Source organism: Myotis myotis, unplaced genomic scaffold (genome assembly GCF_014108235.1).
Source record: "Myotis myotis isolate mMyoMyo1 unplaced genomic scaffold, mMyoMyo1.p scaffold_m19_p_9, whole genome shotgun sequence".
Taxonomy (NCBI): domain Eukaryota; kingdom Metazoa; phylum Chordata; class Mammalia; order Chiroptera; family Vespertilionidae; genus Myotis; species Myotis myotis.
Genome location: NW_023416401.1, coordinates 77,320,559 through 77,345,987, shown reverse-complemented (window position 1 = coordinate 77,345,987; position 25,429 = coordinate 77,320,559). Strand labels below are relative to the sequence as shown.

General features: G+C 44.3%; 1 protein-coding gene across 5 annotated transcripts in view; it reads right to left on the bottom strand.

Moving 5' to 3' along the window:
• The window catches only part of SLC24A3 (solute carrier family 24 member 3), a 490,708-nt gene that overhangs the window by 114,887 nt on the left and 350,392 nt on the right, over positions 1-25,429 (bottom strand). For 4 of the 5 annotated variants that reach the window (XM_036323250.1, XM_036323251.1, XM_036323253.1 and 1 more), the window contains 3 exons: positions 12,975-13,049; positions 8,649-8,733; positions 7,663-7,766 (listed from right to left, as the gene is read on the bottom strand). In XM_036323250.1, the coding sequence (XP_036179143.1) occupies positions 7,663-7,766; positions 8,649-8,733; positions 12,975-13,049 (264 nt within the window). Of the gene's footprint in view, positions 1-7,662; positions 7,767-8,648; positions 8,734-12,974; positions 13,050-24,473; positions 24,552-25,429 lie in introns of all 5 variants that reach the window. The other variant, XM_036323252.1, reaches the window with a different exon arrangement.

The window sequence follows — 25,429 nt, the reverse complement described above, 5'->3', positions numbered from 1 at the left end:
GCACTGGGCTCTCAGAGAGCCCACACGATTGTCTCCCAGCAGAAAAGAGGTTCCCTACACTTCTGTAGCCTCCTCATGCATTTCATAGTTGGTAGGAATGGGAGTGGTCACAGCACATACCTCTTACTACTGCCTTTGGCATTGCTGTTTTCTGACTCTAGCTTGAGAGGTCAGCAGACTAATCTTTTACAGTATCCCAGGGACAATGGCATGTTCCCTCTGCTCAGAGTGACCCGAATGTCCAAGACAGTACCTGGAACCAGAGTCTTCATATTAGTTGGGTTACTGTGAGAATCACAGGGGTTAATGTCTGTAAGGCTCTGAGAACATTGCTTGGCACAGGGTAAAGACTAGAGATGGGTTTGTTAAGGAGAAAAAAGAAAAACAAGCATCTGCCAGATGGGCTTCTGTCCTTCATTACATTACCTTTTCACCCCAGGCTTATCTACTGGGGGGGGGGGGGCGCAGCATGGAGATTGCTGTGTCCGCCTGGGCATGATCATGAAAGGAAATGATATTTGTGCCCCAAACATGGAAAGCCTTCATAGGGTGATGCTCAGCTGCAACAGTTGTAAGGTTCTGGGATCCCTGAACACTGAAAGTCATGGCCAGCGCCAAGAACAGCCTTTCCAAGGACACAGACGGTGACCTGAAATCCATCCCCTTTGCTCACTTTCAAGGAGCAATGTGGCCTAGTTACATGGAAGAAATGTTCATCCCCAGCTGCCAGGGCTTCAGCTTTCCTGCTCCCATTTCTGGAAGGATGCACCTCAGATCTCAGGACTGTCACACCGACAGTGACTTCTTCATTTTCTCCCACACAATTGAAGAATGCTGTTTCTGAGAACCTCTCTTGCAAACCAAACAGAACTAATAAAACATTGCCATGATCACTTAATATAATTCCTAACAGCCCTAGTCTTTATCAATTTGGAAATAGAATGAATTGGCAAGACTGTCTCAGGAGGGAAGTCAAGTGTAATGGTATAGAGATGGCCTGAAATGGAATCAGAGAACAAAATCCCCAATTAAAAACTGGGCAAAGATCTGAATGGAATATCCACTAAGGAAGCTAGATGGGTGGCAAGTAAGCACTTGAAAAGATGCACACCATCATGACTCATTAGGGAAATGAAAATGAAAACCACAGTGAGATGCTACTCATGCTGACCAGAATGTCTAAAATGAAAGCAAAATAAACTGATAATACCAAGAGCTGGTGATGATGCAGAGCAGCTGGATTCATATATTATATATTGTAGGTGGCGATATAAATGGTTCAACCACTTTGAAAAACTTTTGGCACACATACGTGAAATCAGGCAGTATCTGTCTTTCTCTGTCTGACTTATTTCACTTAGCAAAATACCCTCTAGGCCCATTCATGATGTCACAAGTAGCAGTTTCATTTTTTGTGTGTGTGTGTATGGCTGAGTAATATTCCATTTATCATATATACTACACCCTCTTTATTCATTCATCTATTGTACAAAAATAGACTCACAGATACAGAGAACAAACTGATGAATTCCAGAGTGAAGGGTAGTGGTGCATTGATGGGTGAAAAAAGTGAAGGGGGATAAGAGGTACAAAATTTCAACTATAAGTAAGTCATGAGGATGTAGTGTGCAGCACAGGGAGAACAGTCAATATCCCAGCAACTTTGTGTGGTGAGAGATGGTTACTAGACTTATTGTGGTGATTACATTGTAAGGTATATAAACATTGAATAAATACATTGTGTACCTAAAACTAATATAATATTATATGTCAATTATACTTAAATTGAAAAAAAACAACCCCACCTTTCACAGTTTCTTTGATGTGTTGGGTTTTTGTCAGGGGAACAATAAGCCAGGAACCAAGGTGTACAGGATAAACTGAGTGGTCTGTGGGACTCTCAGTGTGTTTATTAGCTTGACTCCTCCATCTGTTTGGTAGAATGCAAGTCCAATGGTGGACTATGCCCTCTGACTATAAGAGAATCTTCTAGCCGAGCACTGTTTGGGCTGAGTACTTCCATTATTCATCGTGAGTCACCACCATTGTGCTTATGTGTCCATTCTTTGCATTGCCCCAACAGCAACACTCAACACCTCTAAAGAACACACACAAGCTAGGAATAAATGTAATAATGCATTAATAACATCTAGAGATTTTTAAATCTTGGTTTCTTTATGTGGGAAGATAATGGCTTTTATAGCCAGATGTGGGCTCAACTTCAGACCTAACCACCTCATGGCACTCTCCCTTTCCCCAGGTACCCATTTTCTGTCTGTAAATGATGATACTATCTGAAAACTCAGTGGGTATATTTCTACAAATATTTATAAATCATCTGGTGTGGTGCCTGTAGATTGGAAGCTAATAAATGGTAGCTGTTGTTATTTTTTTAATATGCCATTTCTAGTTGGTTTTTTTTCTATTTCTCTGCTGAAATTAACTGTTCCTTCACTTAGTTTCCCTTCTTTCCCCATTTAAGATAATATCCTGGTTCTGAATTAATAGTCAGCCTGGTGATAATGCTTGTGTTTCATCCAAGGGAGCTGGAGAGAGACCCACCAAGTGGCTTATTTTTAAAGGCTTAGTCTTGAGTTTGTAGCAAGTGCTTCATGGGCCCCATTCATATCTCCTCACCTTGACTCTTGTAGGTCCTTTCAGCTGCCAGCCCCTTTGTCCTTTGCTTGGGGTTTTCCCTGGGCCCCAAAGTTCACTCTGCCTGGGCCCAGCAAGCTGGAATGCCAGGGAGTTAATGTTTCTCAGGAGCGCTCCTTACCCAATGATTGGTGAAGGTTGGTGTTTAAATACCCTAGCTCCCTTCCCCTTGAATGAGATAACTTAGAGGCCCATGTTCTACACCGCCACCTGGTTCCCCAAAAGTATATCTCAGCTGCCCATAGGGATAGCTTGCTCGCTAACATGCTTTCCTTGGCTGCTTTCTCCTCCCTGTCTCACTTCCCCACTTCTAGGCTAGAATGTCCTGGGATCACCTTTTAAATATACTTGAACTTGGAATATTGCTTAGATTCTCCTTCTAGGAGGAGAGGGGAACCCAATTGAAGGCAGGTTTCTATCTTATTTTCAGTTGAATTTACTGGGGTGATAATTGATTTGCAAAACCATACAGATTTCAAATGTACAGCTCAGTAAAACATCACCTGCACAATGCACTGTATACCCATTGCCCCAAGCGACGTTTCTTTCCCTCCTCCTTTACCCACCTCCACCTACCCCGCCATGTCCCTTTCCCTTTGGCTATCACCACACTGATGTCTGTTTCTATGAGTTTTATATATATACTAGAGGCCTGATGCACGAAATCTGTGCAAGGGGCTCGGCCCTCGCAGCCCCAGCTTCATCTGGAAGGTCATTTGGGAGGACGTTTGGAAGGTTGTTCAGCTGTCTGGTCTAATTAGCATATTATGCTTTTATTATTATAGATAATTTTGTTTAATGCTTTCACCTTCTTTCATTCAGACCCCTATCCCCTCCTCCCCTCTGACAGCTGTCAGTCTGTTCCATGTATCCATACCTATTTCTATTTTGTTTATCAGTTTATTTTGTTCATTACATTCCACATGTAAGTGAGATCATATGGTATTTCTCTTTCTGCGACTGCATTATTTCACTTAGCATAATAATCTCAAGGTCCATCCATGCTGTCAAAAAAGGTAAGATATCCTTTTTAATGACTGAGTAGTATTCCATTCGATAAATGTACCAAAGCTTTTTATCCACTCATCTACTGATGGGCACTTGGGCTGTTTCCAGATCTTGGCTATTGTAAATAATGCTGCAATGAACATAGGGGTGCATATATTCATTTAAAGTATTATTTCAGGTTTCATCGAATATATTCCCAGAAGTGGGATCACTGGGTCAAAAGGCAGTGCTCCCATTTTTAACTTTTTGAGGAAACTCAATACTGTGTTCCACAGTGGCTGCACCAGTCTGCATTCCCACCAGCAGTGCATGAGTCTTCCCTTTTCTCCTCACCAGCACTTGTTGTGAGTTGATTTATTGATGATAGCCATTCTGACAGGTGTGACGTAATACCTAATAATGGTTTTAATTTGCATTTCTCTGATGATTAGTGACACTGAAAGCAGGTTTCAATTCAGATGTACGACCTCTGGGTACTGTCGGGCTTGTTTAAAGAGGCCAGCATGAACAGCAAGGCAAACCCAGACACGATTAGAAGGACCTCTCCAATGAACATCAGGTACATTTGGAGGATGCCAGGAGAGCTGATGCTGAAGCTCTTTATTACAAACTGGGGCCATCTGCCGGCCTGTAATAACTGGAATATGAAAGTCCTAACCTGGAATGCAGTTTACTCTCTATTTGTGGTTATGTCTTTAAAGCTTAACATGCTCTGGATGGTGGATTTAAATTCATAAGTGCATTGTTTCACAAGATGGAAATAAACTGGCCTTCTCTCCTTGTTGTTATTTTTTGTTTTTAAATGAAAAAAAAGCTTGTAAGACCACAGCCCTATAAATGTCTTGCGGGGATGCCAAGAACCATTCTATAAGCCACTTTCTAAGAAGCAATCTCCTTCTTGTCCCGTAAAACTCCCCAAACCACCTTAGGCGAACACCGAAGCACTGGGTATGTTTGCAAACTGCAAATACAGCAGACATTTAATTACATAAAATTCATCAAAACCCTAATTGAGACAGGAACTCAAACCTTACGGCTTAATTACTTTAATTTCAGATGGGTAACAGACTTGGTCACGAGCAGCCCTTCACGCAGGAATACATTAGAGAGAGCCCCATGGGCATGAGCTGGTAATTCTCACAGCCAAATGAAAGTGTGGAGCAACATAAATAACAATGCTAAGTGAGCCCCGTGATTGAATTTATTAATCAGTTCAATTGCCAATAACCGTCCTTTGCTGGAACATGCCGCTTCATAGGCTCCACCAGCTGGGAGGGCGGCTCAGGATGCCAGGCACGTTCATTTCGTACTGATTTTTCTTTTCCTCCCACTGATCAGACAGCACAGAGGCAAGACCAGTCAGTCCCCTGAGATGGTTCTTCTAATCAGCCTCTCCTCATTTGGAATTTCACATAGAGACCCTCTCCCTGACCTTCCCTGCCCTTGCCACCGGACACCTGGCTGCTGTTCCACAAGTTAGTTGTTAAGTTCCTCCCACTGGTTGGTTAAATTATTGTAGTGACCCAGTGTGGGATTTATTTAAAAAAAAATATGTATCTTTATTGATTTCAGAGAGGAAGGGAGAGGGAGAGAGCGATAGAAACATTAATGATGAGAGATAATCATTGATAGGCTGCCTCCTGCACATCCCCTATGAGGGATGGAGCCTACAACCCAGGTATGTGCCCTTGACCGGAATCGAACCCACAACTCTCCAGTCTGCAGCCCGATACTCTATCCACTGAGCCAAACAGGCTAAGGCTCCAGCATGGAATTTTGAGGCAAGAGACCCAGGGATTGCTGTTATTCTGAGAGCTGATAATGGTGTTTAACTTTTGTTGAGCATCTTCTGTGTAGGGCTGGTGTTGTTTGCTGAACATGTTATGTTTCATCCCTAAGGCGATGGTAGGAGGTAAGTGCACTTGTATCTACTCTATAGATGAGAAAACTTGAGGCTTAAAGAGGTGAAACAACTTCTCCATGGCTCCACAGCCAGCAAGAACCGGGATTCAAACCCAGGGCAATCGGATTCCCAAAACATCATTTTGCTCCTCCTGCAAAGACTTTGAGGATTTTACAAAGTCCTGAAAAAGAGAACTGTGTGGCTTTGGAACTCTCCACTTAGGCACAGGACACAGAAAGACAGGAGGAATGGCTGGCACCCAGAATCATCATCTGGGCTCATTCTAATATCATCGAGGTTGCTCCTTCTCTCCACAATGGTTGCAGGGCTGTGAGATGCGCTTGGCAAAGAGTTTCCGGGAGGTAGTGACTGATACCAGAACTTGTTAACATTCAGGAAGCAATTGGTCTTCTAAGTAGTTGTTCTAACAAGACAAGTGATTTCCTGCATTGCTAATAAATTATGAAACACAAATGCATTCAAGCCACCTCATATGTAATTAGTTGCATGGCATTTACTAGCTATGTCCCCATCACTTGTTTCATTTGCTTGCTTTATTTCTTCCTGTTTGGGCTTGCCTTCACATCAAGTTTCAGGTACAAATGACTAATGAACTAATGACAACACTAAGAACCGCCAAGCGAATAATCGTACTACTAATGGTAGCAATGCTAATTAAGAGAGTGCTAATCGCAACAGACTTCTGCAGGATGTGACTGTTCATCTCCAACTCAGATGAGAGCCAGTGAAGTACAAATGGAAGTGAAGGCAAAGACAGAGGCTGTTTTTGGGTACTGACTACATGTATAGGAGATCGACAAAACACTATATTGTGGGTCCACAAAATCTAAGACGAAGAGAGAACTGACCAAAAGGATAAAGAAAGAAAATGTTCAGTCCTGTAAGCTGGGCAGAACTCAATAACCACATGTGGACACAGCTGTCCCCTCTCAGAAGTAACTGTTCACCTGTGAGCGCTGGAGCTGATTCCTGATGAGATCAAGGTGTCCTGCCTGTCACCAGAAGTAATAAACTCACCAGGCTACCCAGACAAATAAATTGGTACGAAGATGATGGAGGTAAAGGCAAGCAGTGGGGAACAGCGGTGGTGTGCTGGAGTGCATCCTGCTTCAGACACTCTCTAGTCTGCATTCAAGAGACGGGCAGCACTGGGTGCCGCCGGCCGGCTGACTGAATGACCCAGGGGGCCACAGAAAGGCGTGGGAGAAAATTCCCAGGAGCTTTCTGTAGCCCTTCAAACCACCCAGCCACTTCTATCAGGACCTTGGATCAGACCACCAGGTACCTCAATACTGCAATTGGACACCCTTGATGGGTTTCTAGAAGTCACTTTTCCTAGATAATACTCAGAGTCCTGGGTATTTCTACCAGGAAAGTAGGACATGAGTGCTGGCAGGATGGCTGCAAGCCCCTGTTTGCCCCTGCAACGCCATGGATGCCGGAAAGCCTCACACTTTGGTGACTTCGGGGTGTCTTCCCAAGACTTTCCAAAATGAACACCAGAGTTCATAAAGGACAAAGACCCCCATGATACCCCCTGGCAGTGGCATAGTCTTCATAGATAAAATGCAGGCATGCAAAACCCCTGGTGACCCCAAAAGTCAACTAAAGTGAACATGTAAATAAAATGTTTCCTAACTGTAGATGTGTCCTAAACTGTGATGGATGCAAATTGTTTTTAGCAGAAAAACACACACCGGTCATTTCCTGTCTCCTTCTCTCTCTTTTCACTCTATTTACATTGAGGGAACACCATGCCCAAAATTGTTTTAGGTTTTCCAATTCAGATCAATATATCAAAATGAGCATGGCACCTTCAGATTCGTGGCCCATATCTTCAGACTGGTTAATTACTTACATGAATTTGGGAACTCTATATTCCATCAACACAGAGACCAAAGGATGGTGCCTGGAAATTTCCAGGTCTAGCTGAGCCAGCCTCCTGGGGCGTGAGATCCCACATCCTCACTGTCCAAGACCACTGGTCCTCATGCTGGTTCTGCTCCTGCCAGACCGGCCGCTGCCTCACCTCCACGCCCTCCTCCCCAGACACCACCTTCTGCCATCACTCCTACCTGCCCAGCGAAGAGCCCGCAGACTCCGATGATGCACAGGATATTGAACACGGCCGAGCCCACGATGGTCCCAACTCCCACGTCGCCCTTGGTGATGAAGACGCCTGAAACACAGAGCCAACATCAGCCTGGCTGTTGTGCGGTTCGTATTCCAAGGTGTGTGCAGAGGAACTTTCTTAAGTGTTAGGCTGATCACAGAGAGTATGCAGGAAGCAGTCGAGCATTGGAGGGAGCTCTCTAATCTGCACTGGGGACACCGTCCCACAAGAGCATTGGCTTTGGGGCTGGAGCACATCCATGCAAAGTAAAAGCATTTCTTTAATCCTACATAATAAAAGCCTAATATGCTAAGTGTCTGGTCGTCTATTCAACCAATCAAAGCGTAATAATGCTAATGATATGCTAAGGCCTCTCAACCGCTCGTTATGACGTGCACTGACCACCAAGGGGCAGTCGAATGGTTGACCAGTCGCTATGACATGCACTGACCAATAGGGGGCAGAACAGCTGTGGGCAAACTAATTTATATTAGTTCACACAAACACTCCATCCATGCTTTTGTTCTGGCCCTCCGGTCCAGTTTAAGAACCCATTGTGGCCCTTGAGTCAAAAAGTTTGCCCACCCCTGGGGCAGATGCTCAGACCGGTACGTTAGCTTGCTGCTGAGGTCTGGCTGATCGGGACTGAGCAAGACAGGCTGGACATGCCCTGGAGCCCTCCCGCGGTCCCTCCCAGCTGGGCAACCTCCCATATCCCTCCCTGGCCCCAAGTGTGAACTAGTGGGGTCCCTCAGCCTGGCCTGCACCCTCTCACAATCCAGGACCCCTCGGGGGATGTCAGAGAGCCGTTTTTGGCCCGAAACCCCAGGCTAGGCAGAGGGACCCCACTGGTGCACGAATTTGTGCACTGATAATAATGAACAACCACCACCGAGCCCAGGTCCTTTAGAGAGGGCAGGGCTTAGATGTCCCCAGGTTGTCACCTACCTATGACAGATGTGAACAGCTCTGGAGCTGAACTGCCTGCCGCCATGAACGTGGCGCCAGCCACATCTTCACTGAGGTGCAGGCGCTACAGAGGAGCAAGGACAAAGCACATGTGAGTCCAGTTACCCCTAGGAACCCTGTGACTCTCAGGTCTCAAGCTTGGTCCTTTCTCTTCCTCCCAGAGCTCAGCCACTGCTGCCTGTCTGCCCTGGCTGGGCCACAGCTCCTCTCATTGTCCCCCTTGGGGGACAGGATCGGGAGGAGGTTCCACTTGAGTTAAAGGCTCTTTACAAGATCTAGAGGTCCCCAATCCCAATGCCCCTAGGGTTGTGCAGATAACAGGGAGGAGTGGAGTGGCCAGTGTGAGGCACGGTAGGCATTCACATCCTTTCTAACATCAGACCACTCAGATCCCTCTGAGTTCCAAAATATTTCTACTTTTAAATTAAATTGATTGGGGTGACATTGGTTAATAATAACATTATATAAGTTTCAGGTGTCTATATTTATAATACAATATCTACTAGTATATACTCTACTATATACTGTGTGCCTACCACCTGAAGTCTAGTTTCCTTCCGTCCAATTATCTTTTTTTTTTTTGAGATGCCAAAAGAAGATGTGCCATACTGAGTCTAAAGAAATAAGACTCTGTATTGATCTTTTAACACATATGCTTGCTAGCAGAGGAATTAAGGTTACTCCCAGTCAGACAGAATGTTTTATATAAGAAGTATGTCCATGCTTTTCTGAGGAAGGAAAGGTAAATGTAAAGGCCTGGGAGGAGGTAGGCCCAAGGAGCCTTATCCTTAACCCCACTGCAGCCTTTCCACCCCGGGAAAGTGCAGGATTGGCAAGCTCTCCCTGGGGTGATAGATCAGGACTCAGGTAATAGCGGAAAGCGCCAATCCTACTCTTAAAATGGATACAAGAGAGCATTTCAGGTTTTTCTTTTTAATGCCTGGCTTTTAAAAAATAAAAAAGGGGGAATTTGCCGGGAGCTGGTCCATGCTTGCTGTTTCAAGGGACCTGGCATATATGGCATACAGTTCTTAATATGTTTGCTCACCTTCTTGGCACTATGTGTTTTAACCAAGGTCTCTGAGAAAGGTTGTTTCCCCAGGTAGGGATTTTCCCCTGAAGTTAGGGAGGGAATAAAACCTCTTAACTAAGTGCCAGGCGGGTAATTAATCACTTTAACTACGAACAATCATGCTTAAGCTACATAATCTTTACTCCCTGGAATGGAGATAAGAAACGCCCTAACCTTTGGAATAGAGATTGATAGGATTGGAATCAACTGGTATAAATACAGATGTAACAAGACAGAACTTAGAAGACAGAACCTACACTCAGAACCTAGACACAGAACCTACACAGAATCTAGAGCCAGAACCTAGCGAGAGAACATGGCAAAAGATCCTGGACTGAACCTGACTACAGAAATTGGCAAGAGAACCTGACTAGAGCCTGGTGACTGAACCTGGCTGGAGAACCTGGACAGAACCTGGCTGGAGAACCTAGCGAGGGAACATGGCTACAGAACCTAGCTGGAGAACCTGGAGAACCTAGCAAGAGAACATGGACACAGAACCTGGCTGGAGATCCGAAGCAGAACCCCTCTGGAGATCCAGACCAGAACTTGGCTGGAGATCCTGGCTAGGCTGCTGATCAACTGAACACTGTCTCCGTGTCCTTCCTTCTTCGCTGACTCCGTCCACGCCTTTGGGGACCCCTGGACCTGCTGGGGTTGGACCCCGGCAAAAGTCCACATTTTTTTAAAATGCAAAATGTCCTGATTTTTTTTCACTACCATGCTGATCTAAGGCTAAATCAGGCTCATGGTAACCAGCTTATGAGCCTTGATTCTAAGAGGCTATGGAGGCTTTGGGGTGAGGAGGGTCATCCTCCTGAAACCTACTTCCCATCTTCAATGCAACCTTGAAACCCTGGGGTAGGGTGAGTGAGGGGTGCATAGAAAGTAATGAAGCATCAGCTCTGCCAAGATATTCTATTCAATAAACTCTCTAGGTCACCCTGTTGGTTAATCCAAAGGTGTTTTGCAAGAAGACAAGACAAATACACATTAGAGCAGGTGTCCTCAAACTACGGCCCGCGGGCCACACGCAAATACAAATATTGTATTTGTTCCCGTTATGTTTTTTTTTACTTCAAAGTAAGATATGTGCAGTGTGCATAGGAATTTGTTCATAATTTTTTTTTTAAACTATAGTCCGGCCCTCCAACAGTCTGAGGGACAGTGAACTGGCCCCCTGTTTAAAAAGTTTGAGGACCCCTGCATTAGAGGCTGGTTAGCATGTTTAGCTTTTCTGTTTTCAATCATGACTCAAAAAGTGAGCTGCTGGCCATCAGTAAATTGCCAGTTCCTCCTGGTGTGCCAGATCTTCTTGATGATACTCTTCCCAGTGACATCAGCAGCTGCACTCCCTTGCTCAGCCATGGAGGGGCAGCATGGCCTTGGCGTAGGCTACTGGCTCCACCAACCAGCAAGTCTGCTGCAGGAGCCCTAATGGAGCATTTTCATCTAGAATCCTGGGGTTCCTCACTCTCGACTGAACAGCTAAACTTCACATGGGGTCCTGAGGAGACCTTAGATGGAGTGCTGATACCTCAAGTTAAAAGGTGTGGTTGTGAGGGCACCCTGCCATCCTGTCTCAGGGGGAGCCGGCAGTCTGTGGGAAGGTCGCCTAACGCAGAGCTCACACTCCTGGGGTGGTTTGCCAAGACTTGCCGCAAGCTGGGAGCCTTGCATTGCTGGGTCTTCTCCAGCTTGGGTTCCCCGATGGGGGATTATTCTGGAGTCCACACCTTGGATCATCTCCAGTTCCTCTCTCTCTCCTTCACCCACTCCATTGGCTTCTTCCTCCATACCTCCTTATGTCCCCTCTTTCATTCCTAATTCACTTCGGCCCTGGCAACATCTCACCAGATGTAGGGAGCAGCTATAGGGTCAAGCCTAATTGTGCTAGAAGGGCTCTGCCCTCCAAGCTGGGACTTGTATGTGGCTCTGCCACAGGTCAGTCTGAGGCTCGACCCTATAGCTGCTCCCTACAAAGGCCTTACTATTTTTTTTCAAGTTGTTTGGAAAAGAAAGAGTAGTTTGCTTTGCATGAAAAACAAACCACCAAATGGTGGTATTTTAGAGATCGCAAATGACCCCACTTACAAGGGCTTCAGAACTTCTTCATCTTTCCCATGAGGCGACCCTGTTCTAAGGTTACCTCACTTTGAACAAAGGCCTTCCTTCCACACCTGTCCACAGTCCACCTCATTTCTTCCTCATCCTCCTTCCATGGTATAAGGAACACACTCCCAGGCCTTGATTCTTTTATTTTTCTAAGTACACAAAATTAACAGACTTCCAGGATATAGAAGGTACTGCTTAAGTTAGTGGTTCCCGAAGTGTGGTTTCAGACCAGTACCTTCAGCAGCACTTGGATACTTATTAGAAATATAACTTCTGGTCCCTGTTGGCCCCCAAGACCTACTGAATCTGATACTTGGGCGGAAGGAGGGAGGAAAGGGGAGGGACAATGAAGTTTGAGAATGACATAAAGAAACTCGAGCTCCAGATAGGAGAGGCATCTGGTAGAGATCCCTTCTGGAAAGGCATCTGAATTAAAAATAAAATAAAATGGAAAGCTTCCAGATAAAGGAACTACATTTCAAAACAGAGAAAAAGATGAAGGAGGCAAGAGAATAAAAGGGTTCTAGATATGCTGAAAATTCAGATAAAAGGGATTTAACTTGGTATTCAGCCTGGTGTCACTGGGCAGATTTTGAGCAGAGTCCATGCCCTTGTCTCTGTGGCCAATTCTTTCATCTTCCCCCCTTTCAGGCCTCTGCTTGGAGCATTTCTATACATAGACACAGAAGAAGGGTGATGGGTGTGTGTGGCTGGAGATTTCTCACTTGACAAGGACCCCACAAATCACCAAAGGAGGGTTACTGAAGCAGAAGGGAATGGTGGAGATGAGGGAGTGAGTGACAAGGAGAATGGAGGAGCAGATTTTAAAAGAGGAAAAGAAAACTGGAAGCAGAACTCAGTAAGTACCATGAGTTATAGCCAAATGGACAGGGAAAACTGGCCATGTGTGTGTTAAAGCCCGACTATAGATGGGTGTCCTGGAATTCTAAGCAGATTGATGGTGCTTTTATGCTAATGTTGCTCATCACTCTGAAGCATGCTGATATCCGGTGTTCCCACCCACCCCGGTTGCATAGAGTGCTCCCCAGGACCTCCGCGGAGCAGGCTGGAGCAGTACCAGTGCCCAGCTCAGAAATGCTGAGAATAATGGCACATACCTCACAAATCTTTTCCAAGGAGGGGACGAAGAAGTCGTCACACACAATGGCCAGTGCGTAGAACATGTACATGGCCTAGAAGAGAGGAGAGGAGAAAGGATTAAGTCAGTCAGGGAAAAGCCATGGGCTGAGGGTCTGGCCACCCTCTGTCATCATGAATTCAACATTCTACTCAGGGTAACAACAAAGTCTTTGCAATGCCTGTGAGGTCCCATGTGATCTCACCTTTCCTCTCTGACATTATTCCCTACCACTGTCCCCTTGCCCACCTCACTGTTCCCCAAACATGCCATGGATGCCTGTCCCATAGCCTTTGCACTTTCTGTTCCCTCTGCTGGGAATACACTCTCTCAGATCACCTTGTATCACTTCATCATGTCCTTCAAGTCTCTGGATCAATGTCAACCTATGCAAGAGGCCTTGGATTCTTTTCCCTCCCTTTCTCTCTATCCTCCTACCCTGCTTTGTTTTTCTTGACATGTTATCTGTGAAATTCATTTGTCTGCTGTCTTCCCCACTAGAAGTTCATGTGAAGTATGAACTATATCTATCTCATTTATCCCCAGCACTCACCACAGCATAGGGCCTGGTGCATGGTAGGTGCTCCATAAATATATAAGCAATAAAAGAATAAGTAAATGAATACTTCCAAATGAGCTAGTGCACTCTCCTGTTCCCTGTAGGACAGCCTCTGTAATGTTGTTTCCACATCATTGGTCAGCTATGACCAGGCCATAAATTGCCTCTCTTATCCAACTCCATATTTCCTTTCTAACTAATGAAGTCTTATTTGGATCCCATTGTTGGTTGACCACCCAGTGGGTGTCCTCCAATCCTTCTAATGGTACTACAGTTTCATTCAAATATCTACCATATTCCATGTGGAAGGTAACCCCACCTTTTCCTCCAGGAGTAGATAGTAATTGGCCAATCAGTGTGTAGTAGTCCCCAGTAGCTCCAGAGTCAGTGTGCTATTGATTCAGAGGTGAGCACATGACCTAGGCTGGTCCAATCAGATGGCAGGAAAAGCCTTATAATTCTTGACAGAGGGAGCTATTTTTCACCCTCAAGTGCTGGCCATGGACAAAGAGGCTAGGAGTCCTGATGGCCATTGGCAGCCATATTGAGGGAAATCTGATTTGAGATGAAGTTGACCCTCAGTCAACTTAATGACATCACTGAGCCAGGATCATGTGGTGCTAGAGCCCACTCTGCCTCCAGACTTCATAACATAACATATTGGTAAACAGACCAGTTTGATTTGGAGTTTCCCTGTTAATTGCAGCCCAAAGCATCTAATGGATGTGGTTGCTTATCCTTCAAGTTCCAGTGTCCTCTCATTTTTTCACCATCCAGCATCTTTGTCTTTTGAGAACTGCTCCATGCGAAGGGCCTTCAGTCACACCCTGCCCACCTTCCTCACCACAGGGCACAGGCACATGACCCAAAGTAGCCACCAGGACACCCACTTCCCTTTATACAGTGGCGGGTGAGCAAAAGTTCTGCAAGGGATTAACAGAGAAGCTGGGAGAGAGGGTTTCTCTCCTTATGACATATAAAAACCTCCTGAGTCTGGAGCTGCTGGAGGCAGCTGCCATGGAGAAAGAGCTTGGCTTAGAATGCAGCTCACACCAAGAGATGGAAAACACACACACACACACACACACACACACACACACACACACACACACGTGCTCAGTAACATCAAGTGAACTCTGGACCCAGCTCAGTCTGAAATCAAAGTGAACTTGCAATTTCATGAGCTGGTCATACACTTTTTACACCTAAGCTGATTTAAGTTTCTACCACTTACAACTCTCCTTCATGAAGCCTTACGTAGCAACCTAAGTGTGAAATGGTTTTTCTGGCCATTGACTCTTGGCTGTCAACTAATTTAGACACCCCTCCTCCCTTTATGAGCTTGCTTTCTTTGCATTGTGTTTTGTCTCTACAACCAGACGGTAAGATTCTCAAGTACGTCTTAACACCTGAGTCTGGAAATATTCAAGTGCACAAAACCAGGGGTATTTTGTTTCAAAATGCTGACTATAATAAATGATCAAACCTAACAAAATATACCATAGGGGATGGGTTATGTAAACTATAATTCATCAATCAATGACATACTGTGAAAAGAGATTATGTAAATCCATATTTAGTGGCAAGGAAAGGCACTTATAATACATTGCTAAATGAAAAATATTATAAAATAATGTGTACAATCTCTTTTTTGTTAAATAATGTATAAGAATGCATACATATATGCATACTTATATAAGTGTATTTGCATATAAGGGTTTGAAAGGCCATAAATCAAAATAGTTTCTCCCTTGGTTGGTGTGACTCCACCTGTATTTTATAATTTCTATCTATATTTTCTGATTTGTCTACCTTGAATTTGGATTTCCTGTGTGATTTTTGTAGGTGGTGGGAGATTGGAAAAGTAGCAACTCTGTTTTATACTTTACTATTCTCTGAGGAGGCTAAGAAGCCTGGAATGCACAAAAGCCTTAAAAATAACTTTCTATTTATTGGTTTGTTCATAATCTGTATAAAATTATTTGCCTTTGGGGTATTTTTTAATATGTCAATTAAAAAATTAATGTTGTATTTTATAGCTTTGTAGATGAGTCAGAGCACACATTCCCAAATTGCAATGGACTCAAATCCTCTTCTGTATAATGACTTGGCTGATCCAATGATATGCAGATATTATCATAAACTCTGAAAGGACAGACACATGCATTAACTGGAATATAGGATTGCACACCTTTGAATTAACCAAGACCTAAATAAGCCATCCATAGCTGACATACTCAACTCACTAAAACAGCCAATGCCATTTGGAAGTCCACAAACCACCTCTCAAAGACTGCATTCCAATATTTTGTATTGATCCTATTTCAAGGCAAGAAGCCCCATTTAACACATCACAATATCAATGCTTGAACTGGGATGAGAAAGGAACAGATCTACCAGATTCTCTGTGCTTTCAAGACTGATGGCTGTTGAAAGCCACATTATGTACTCACCCATTGTTGGACACATTCCATATATTGGCTATTGTAAATAGAACTGCAATGACCATAGGGGTGCAAATATATCTTCTAATTAGTGTTTCCTGTTTCTTCAAATATGTTTCCAGAAGCGGAATTGCTAGTTCATAAGGCAGTTCCATTTTTAACTATTTTGAGGAACCTCCATACTATTTTCATAGCAGTTGCACCAATTTGCAATTCTACCAACAGTACACGAGGGTTCCCTTTCCTCCACATCCTCGCCAGCAATTGTTGCTTGTTGATTTATTGATGATAGCCATTCTGACAGTTGTGCAGTGATCTCTCATTGTGGTTTTAATTTGCATTTCTCAGATGATTAGTGATGTTGGGCATCTTTTCACATGTCTATTGGCCATCTGTATGTTTTTTTTGGAGAAGTGTCTATTCAGGTCTTCTGCCTATTTTTTTTAACCCTCTCTGGAGGATATGTTCATTGACTTTTAGAGAGAGGAAGGGCAAGAGAGAGAGAGAAACTTCGATCGGGAGAGAAACATTGGTTGGTTACTGCTCAGATGTGCCTCAACCAGGGCCTGAATCCACAACCTAGGTATGTGCCCTGACTGGGAATTGAACTTGTGACCCTCGCTGTACAGGATGACACTCCAACCAACTGAGCCACACTGGCCAGGGCCTCTGCCCATTTTTAAATAATTGAATTGTTTGTTTTTTGGTGCTGAGTTGTATCAGTTGACTATATTCCCTATGCTGGTCTTTACATCCCGTGACTATTTTGTAACTACCAATTTGCACTTCTTAATCCCTTCACCTTTTCCTTTTGGCCCCCCAACTCCCCTCCCCTCTGGCAACCATCAATTTGTTCTCTATATCTATGAGTCTCTTTCTGTTTTGTTTATTCATTTATTTTGTTCTTTAGATACTGCATATAAGTGAAATCATTTGATATTTGCCTTCATCTGTCTGACTTACTTCATATAGTATAATACCCTGTAGGTCCATCCGTGCTGCTGTAAATGGTAAGATTCTATTCTTTTGTATGGCTGAGCAGTATTTCCTTATGTATCTGTACCCCTGCTTTTTTATCCACTCAGAATAACTACGTATGGTGCCAGGTGGGTACCTTAAATATCAGGGGGAACATTTTGTCAAGTATCTGTCTAACCACTGTGCTGTACACCTGAAACTAATATACAATAATATTGAATGTCAATTGTAATTGAAAAATAAAATTAAAAAGAAAGAAGGCCACATGACTTCTTATGCACAAGGCAATGTGAGGTGGGGATTCCCACGCTCAGTCAGACACCTTGTGGCAACTTCCTCTGGACATCTGGAGGGGCCCGCCAGGTGATGGGGTTCCTACCCACCTCCTAGCATCTAAGGGCAGGTCTGCCACTTTACTTCAAGAAACTCAGCTCTAACTCCTCCATGCTACCCACTGGAAATCAGGTTCCCACTGGAAAACAAACAAAACTGAACAAGATGTTGGTGGGGGTGGGGACTGTGCATGTGGAAGGGGAACAGTGGAAATAAGCAAACGCTATATTTTCTGCTCAGTTTTGCTGTGAACCTAAAACTGCTCCTAAAGAGTCTACTACCACCAATAAAACCAAAACAAAACAAATGTACAAATCAAGTTTTAAGATGTGGAGGGAAAAAAAGATGCAGAAAACTTCCTAGTATTGATGCTACTATCAAAGAGCTAACCCAGGTATTTTAGAGAGTGAAGCATTTTTATATTAATTTGACCATTCCTATAATTCCAAAGGATGTATTGTCATTGATGTTAATAATAATAATAATAATAACAGTAATAATAATGATATGTGCCACTATTTATTGGTCCAGGAATTCAGGTATGCTCTAGGTCAGTGGTCAGCAAACTCATTAGTCAACAGAGCCAAATATCAACAGTACAACGATTGAAATTTCTTTTGAGAGCCAAATTTTTTTAAACTTAAACTATATAGGTAGGTACATTGTTATTAACTTAATTAGGGTACTCCTAAGGCTTAGGAAGAGCCACACTCAAGAGGCCAAAGAGTCGCATGTGGCTCGTGAGCCGCAGTTTGCCGACCACTGCCTAGGTACTTTGCAAATACTATTTTATACAATTCTCCCAACTCTTGTGGGAGACAGGGATTACTGGCCCCATTTCTCAGACAACTCAAGGAGTGTATAGTATCTTGGCTAAGGACTTACGGCTAGCAAATGGCAGGGCTTGGATTTGAACTCATGACTCTCTCTGAGCCTTCAAGGAGCCTGGCTGCCTTCCCATACAGAGGTCACTTCTGATTCACCAGCCAATTGCCACTTTCTATTTTCAGAGTGCCTATTAGTAAGTTGTCTTACCCAACCACACTGAAGGAGGGACAACTTCAGAACCCCAGCCACCCACTTTTAGGGGTTGCTGGTCAGAGCCATTGATGTTTTTTATTTTTATTATTAAAAGTTATTTTGATCGCCTGCTCACATACAAACATGCCATAGATATAAATGTATAACTGTGCTCAGTATGAACCTGTGTGAACTCTAGATACCTCTTTATGTTTAGTGGCTCCATATTTTCCTCTATAAATGAATGGACCATGAACATTGCTGTGATGAAAATCTTTAAACCTATATCCTTTTCTATTTCTAGAATCCATTTCCAGATGTGGAATTATTGGGTGATGTTCTTTTTAAATCATATTTTTTTACAAGGTGCATCACAAAATGACAGACAGATATGAATCTCAAAAAAGCTCAAACTGGCCCAATACCTTGGGACAATCCAAATGTGCTGCAATGCACCCTGGAATCCAAGCCGGGGCCAGGCTATAGGATACAGAAGGAGCAAATGCGGGACACCTAGAAATGGTGAATAAGGGGTGTCTAGGAAAGAGGGATGGTCTATTTGAGCTACAACTCAAGCCTCGTGACCACAGGATCTCCTTTTCCCTCATAACTTATCAGGGCCCTTGACTGTGGGCTGCCTGGACCATGAGCCATGTTTTATGTCCGTGTACCTGGCCTCCATTTTCTGGAAGGGCAGCAGCTGAGTCCTTCATACATTCATCTCCACACCATCTTAGGGTGGCTTGCACAGAACAAGGGCCCATTTATATGAGGTGAATGGATTCCGTGGAGGGTGGTGCTCACAGGGTCGCTGCTGTCACCTTTGGAAGCTGTCAAAGGAAATGCCTGAGTAGCACTGACTGGCAAGCAGTTGCTGAAAGACAGGCAGCCTGGAGCCTTGGAGGAAGCCCAGGGCGGGTAAAGGACCTCACATCCAGTCCTGGACTTGACACTTCTGAGCTGAACCACTTTGAACAGCGAGCTCTCCCTACCCAGCGGAGCCTTCAATGTGAGACCAATCGCACGTGCTCTCTAGTTAGCCTGCGAGGCTGTTGTGGGGAGTAAACAGAAACAAATGAACAAAAAGGTTTGAACACAGCAAAGCACCTCATGACATGATGACAATGCCAGAAGGACGTGCCCCAGCTAGTCTGCTGGGGACACATAAAGCGGAGCTGAATCACCCCCGCTGTCTTAAGTGAAGCTGTCAGGGTTCAATTGACAGGCAGCTATCCCCAGGACACGGGCGAGCTGAGACTGGCCAAGCTCAACCTGGTTCAGTTGAACTCAACTCAAAAGACCCAGGAGCTAAGTAAGTGTTTATTGTTGTATGGCACTGAGGTTTTGAGGCCATTTGTTACACAGCATCATTTAGGCAATAGGTAACAGATATAGCCAAGGTGATAGAAAGAGCCACAGAGAAAACAACAATAAGAAGAAGTTCTAAGAAAACAGACTTTCTGGGCTCTTTCTTTGGGGGCGGGGGGTGGTGGCGTGACAATATCCTCAGCTTTTCTAGTATTCCTGAAACTAGCCATGGCCATATGACACAGTTTTGGCCGATGAGAATGAGGGACAGATCCTAACTAAAGTCACCCTTTCTTCCTGTTTTGAACGTGGTTGTGATGTGTGGAATGGCAGCAGCTGTTGTATGGCCATGAGACAACCAGCATGAAGATGCACAGCAATATGCTAAGGGTGGCAGAGCCCTGAAGATGCCATTCACCAGCTGATCTAATGCCAGAAATCGTTTCCCTCCATATTTCTCACTGTGTGAGAAAAGGCCCCCCCCCCCCCCCCCCCCGCCCCAGTGCTTCTGTTGCCACTTGCAGCTACGTGCCTCTGATAGGGGCAAGGGTAGTGAAGAAGGTTAGAGAAGGTTTCACAGGGAAAGTGGCTATTAATCCGGGATTTTGAAAGATAAATACTGTCTCATCAGGCAGTTTCAGAGGTTGATTGGGACTAATAAAACTAGAAAACTTTGGCGACTGTGGTTAAACTGAAAAATGCCTAAGGTAACAGGAAATTATGGTGGCCTGTGGCTTAATGGAGGTGAACAGGCTCTAGCTGAAATGTCGATATACAGAAGGGCTTCTGAATTGTGAGGGCAAATGTATCTGAACAGCTCAACATTAACCCTGCTGTTTTATGTGGCATCTCCAGTCAGCGGTTTTCACAGGCAATTTCCTTTTACTACATCATCCGCACTCACGTGGCTCTGTCTTTAATTTCAACGAAGGTGGTGCTCAGGAGATGCAATTCCTAGGGAAGATCTATAGAACTCTGGTCTTGGTGGAAATTGTTCTCAATCTCCCAGGGAATGGGGCTTGAATAATAACCATAAAAGATCCTCCTTCTTTTCCCTTCTCTGCTTTTCCCCCCATAGTTTCAAGTGATCATACTTGATTAGATTTTTTAAAAAGTTAATTCTTTTTTTTATATATTTTATTGATTTTTTACAGAGAGGAAGGGAGAGAGATAGAGAGTTAGAAACATCGATGAGAGAGAAACATCGATCAGCTGCCTCCAGCACACCTCCCACTGGGGATGTGCCCGCAACCCAGGTACATGCCCTTGACCGGAATCGAACCCGGGACCTTACAGTCCGCAGGCCGACGCTCTATCCACTGAGCCAAACCGGTTTTGGCAAAAGTTAATTCTTTAAAAATAATTCCCTCCTATTATGGCTCTGTATCCCATGGTTCCATGATGCCACGTTGGGACTGACTGAGGCACTTACTTTCAAGTTCTGCTACCTCTGCAGACATCATTCGACTGGAAACACCACAGCTAGTGACTGAAGAGACAAACTCTGAGCCACACAGCCAGACTAGGGTTCTGAACACGAGGATCTAGTCGGAGGTAGTTGCAGGGAAGAGGAATGTAGCAGGTGGCTATTGGGTGCCCCTGGTCCCATCATATTTTTAGGCCTTATTAATTTAGAGCATTCCACTGCCTTTCAAATGTCAGGATCTATCTCCATTTGTTTGAAGACTTTTGATTTAGCCTTTCACAAAGCAGTCAAGAAGTTCTGGGGTGTTACCGTCGCTGGGAGCCCCTGAACAATGGCTGATGAAAGTTGGTGTGTGAGTACCCAGCTCCATACTCCCTGGGGGGTAACTGCACTGTCTCCCTGGGTCCCCCAATGAATTAAGCTTCAGGTGCCCACAGTGTTGCAACCTCGAGCAAATACCTTTTACTAGCAATTTTCCTTCTCTGTCTCACTTCTTCTTCCTCTACTGATGTTTCCTTCCACCCCCAAATGACCGCTTTAAAATGAGGGAAGTCAGTTAAGGAAGACTGTGGAAGGAATGCAATGCAATTTATAAAAATGGGCCACTTGTAGAAACAACTGTTTTCCGCCAGTCTATGGAGGACTCTCCCTTAGTCCCTCACCCCCGTGGTCATGCTGTCAGCTGTGAAGGTCTTTGGGAACCACTCCCGACTGAAAAGGTTTCTCCTGAGCGGACCCAAGCACTAAAGGAACCTGTTAATGTACCTGCTCCATTAGCATAGGTCCTACAATTATGTTACTTGAAAGGAGTCTACCCAGATGAGGCCCATGTCTGGTCATTGTTCCTGGAGGCCACCATATTGGGGTCATTGTTTGGAAGCCTTGGGAATGAGAGATTTGCCATCTCTGGAGAAATAGTTCAGTGGGGGAAGAATGCTTTATCGGTTGTCAGTTTCAAGAACATGGGGGTGATAATTGCCACTTCCCCTCAAAACACACTGAAGGAAGGTTCTAGGGACAGGTTTATGTAGCTGGGATGATGCCTACGTGACCTCACTGGGTGCCAGGAGTATGCATTCTCCTTTGACCCTCTCAACAGCTGCAGGATGGGGCACTGGGCTTAATCTAGCCTCGCAGGTGGGAACCGAGCTCAGTAACCTGGTTAGCTCACACAGCTAGTAGCTGGAGGAGGCCAGATTTGAACCCAGGTGACCTGACTCAAATCTGTGCTCCTAACCATCATACCACACACCATCTCAGGAGAAGGACTGGCTGTGTTCTATTTGAGGAGTAACTCTACTCCTCTAACCCCTGCCAGGCCCCACCTCTCCTTCCACAGAGACCTCCGGTGAGATGGAGGCTCTTGACCTGAGGTCCCTGCACCCCCAACTCCCCAAGGAGTACTTAAAAAGACTTAAGGAGTTTGTTAATTTGTATGGGAACAACCTGTGTATTTGTTTTCACTAAACATTAAGCAGAATTCAGTATTTCCTTCTACTATGAATCCACGCAATAAACCACAGAAACATTGGCAAGACCTGGGAACCTGTCCCGAGTGGAAATCACAGACTTTTAACATCAGATTACCGGTGTTGCAGAGGCCTCATGTACCTGTCGCTACTTCAAAAATAAGCAGTTATGAGACCTGACACTATTTAATGTATTAAGAACACAAATTCCCTGGCACTTTCCTGGTGAAGTGGCTCCAACAGCCTGAGATAGTTATTTGAAGGTCACCAAGGAGACTCATGAGAATGAAAGTGCACAAAAATTATTGGCTAGGCACACAAACTAGTTAGGAGGACTCAGGTTTATCTGATGAAGTGCCAACATGTCTGCTAAATATGTAAGCATAGCATTTGACATTAAAACTAAACATAGAGCTAGTCACTGGATTCTATGTGAGATTAAAGGGAGAACACCTAATCTAGGCTTCAGAGAGTGAGGGCAGGGTATGTTCTGGAGGCGTTGATGCTTATATCATGTCCAAGAAGATGAGCAGGCATCAGCCAAACAAAAAAGTCAGGAAAGAATTGTCTAGACAAGGGAATGGCATGAATAAAAGCATGGTGTCCCAAATTAGCATGGTTTGTGCTGAAAACTACAAATTATTCACTATTGTGGGTGAGAAAGTAGAGACAGATGAGGCTGCAGAAATATGCTAAGATCCGTTTTGGGAGGTTCTAGTATTCCAGGCTGAGATATTTGGATGCATAAGTGCAGACTATTTTTCTTGAATGGAAATCACTGTTGATTCTACTAGATAAAACTTATGATGATGATGATGATGATGATGATGATGATAAAAATGGGTTGATGATGGTAATGTGTTGGAAGCCAATTCCAGCATGTCATAATTGCAAGAGTTTCATCAAAAGGTTGATGGAACTTGGGGACTCAACAGGGTTGAGTCATACATGTAGTCACCTGTTGGGAATGGCTGAAGGCATTTCCCCAAACCTGAAAAGGGATGATTATTTTCTGCCAGACAGCTCAGGGCATCTTAATCTACATGTTATTGCCTCCTACAGGCCAAACACCTGAACAGCTGTAGGCTAATTCTTCCATTCTGACAATGGACTCTTCGAAACCCTGACCCTTTGAAGTGTGTATCTCTGCCTCGCCTCAGGACAAATTGTGTTAATAAAAAGCATGGGGTCCTGAGATGAGGAGATCTTAGTTTCCTTTAAACTAGGCTCCTCTGACCCTCAAATGCCTTTCAAAATTATGCTTTGTCTCTGGACTCCTATTTAATCTACGCACAGCCTTCTCCAGATTTCCTGAACCCTTCTAGATGCTGGAACAAGAACTTTGGCAGTAATGGTGTTTGATTTAATGGGTATGATGATGGTGAAGCTAGTGATTGTGATGTGATGAAGGGGACAATGATGATGATGATGATGGTAGTGATGATAGTGGCTGTGATGTGATGATTGGGAAAAAGATGATGATGGTGATGATGATAATGATGATGTGATGATGGTCACAATGGTGAGGGAGATGATGGTGGGGATAATAATTTGATGATGTGAAGATGATGATGACAGTGGTGGTAATGATAGACATTGTGATGTCATAATAGAGACAATAATGATGATGATGGTGATAATTGTTAGGTTAGGTGGCTCAGGAGGCGGCGCAAGAAATAGAGTCCAGTGAATCAGAAAAGAAAGGAAAGGAAAAGGTTTATTCTGCGTCCCTGGGAGACCCACGTACCCCAAGGACAGGGCACGTGGATTCACGCCAACAGGGAGGGGGGCGCTTTTTTTATACTGCGGTTGGGTGAGGGGCGGGGACATGAGCTGAGGAATTCTCTGCTTCAGGGAATGGGCGGAATATTCAGGACGAAGTTCTTATCTGTGTGGGGGTATGTGAATTCAGGGAGAAGAAGCTGGTATCTGTGTCTGGCACCTTGATCTGTGAGAAATTACAGGGGAAGTCCATTATCTTGTCATGTCTGCATGTATCCGATCCTGGGCTCTCTCCGACCTAACAATAATGAGACAGATAATGATGATGATAATTATGACCACTAACATTTATTGAATGCAACCATGGGCCTCAAACCGCCTTAAAGTTTTTCTCTGAAATACACCCTGAGGTAAATACTATTGTTATCCCCACTTTAAAGACAAAAACCTGAGGCAAAGAGAATATAAACCCAAGAGAATATCAGCATGTCTCCAATCCCAGCCAGAGTTCAGGCTTTAACCCATTACCTGCTTTCAGCAAGAGAGGAGAAATGGTCTAAACAGCGGTTCCCAACCTGTGGGTCACGACCCCCAAAGGGGGTCGAATGACCCTTTCACAGGGGTCACCTAAGACCATCGGAAAACACATATATAATTACATATTGTTTTTGTGATTAATCACTATGCTTTATTTATATTCAATTTGTAATAATGAAATTGGTGGTCACCACAACATGAGGAACTGTATGAAAGGGTCAAAGGGTCGCGGCATTAGGAAGGTTGAGAACCACTGGTCTAAAGGCTCAGAATGTCCAACGCCTTGAAGATTTTTCATGGCCTCTCATTCTCCCCCTAACTAATTCCTTCCCTTTCTTCCTCTCCCACTTCTCAATGACACTGCCCATCTCTCCCCACTAAACAATAATGGCATATTCTGTAGGGTTCCTCAAAATCTCATGTAAAGACTGCCTGACAACAGACTTGTTTGCCAACACTGCCCTTTCTTCTTCAGGCTTGAGAAAACGAAGACAATGACGTCTACACCAGGAATGTATTGTAAATAGTACAGAATTTCACTTCTCTGGAGGACTTTGAAAACTTGAAGTTTCAACTATCTGTAAGATGCTGGAACTCTTCACTTCAAGTTTGGTGAGAAACCTGCTTCTTGCCTCCAAG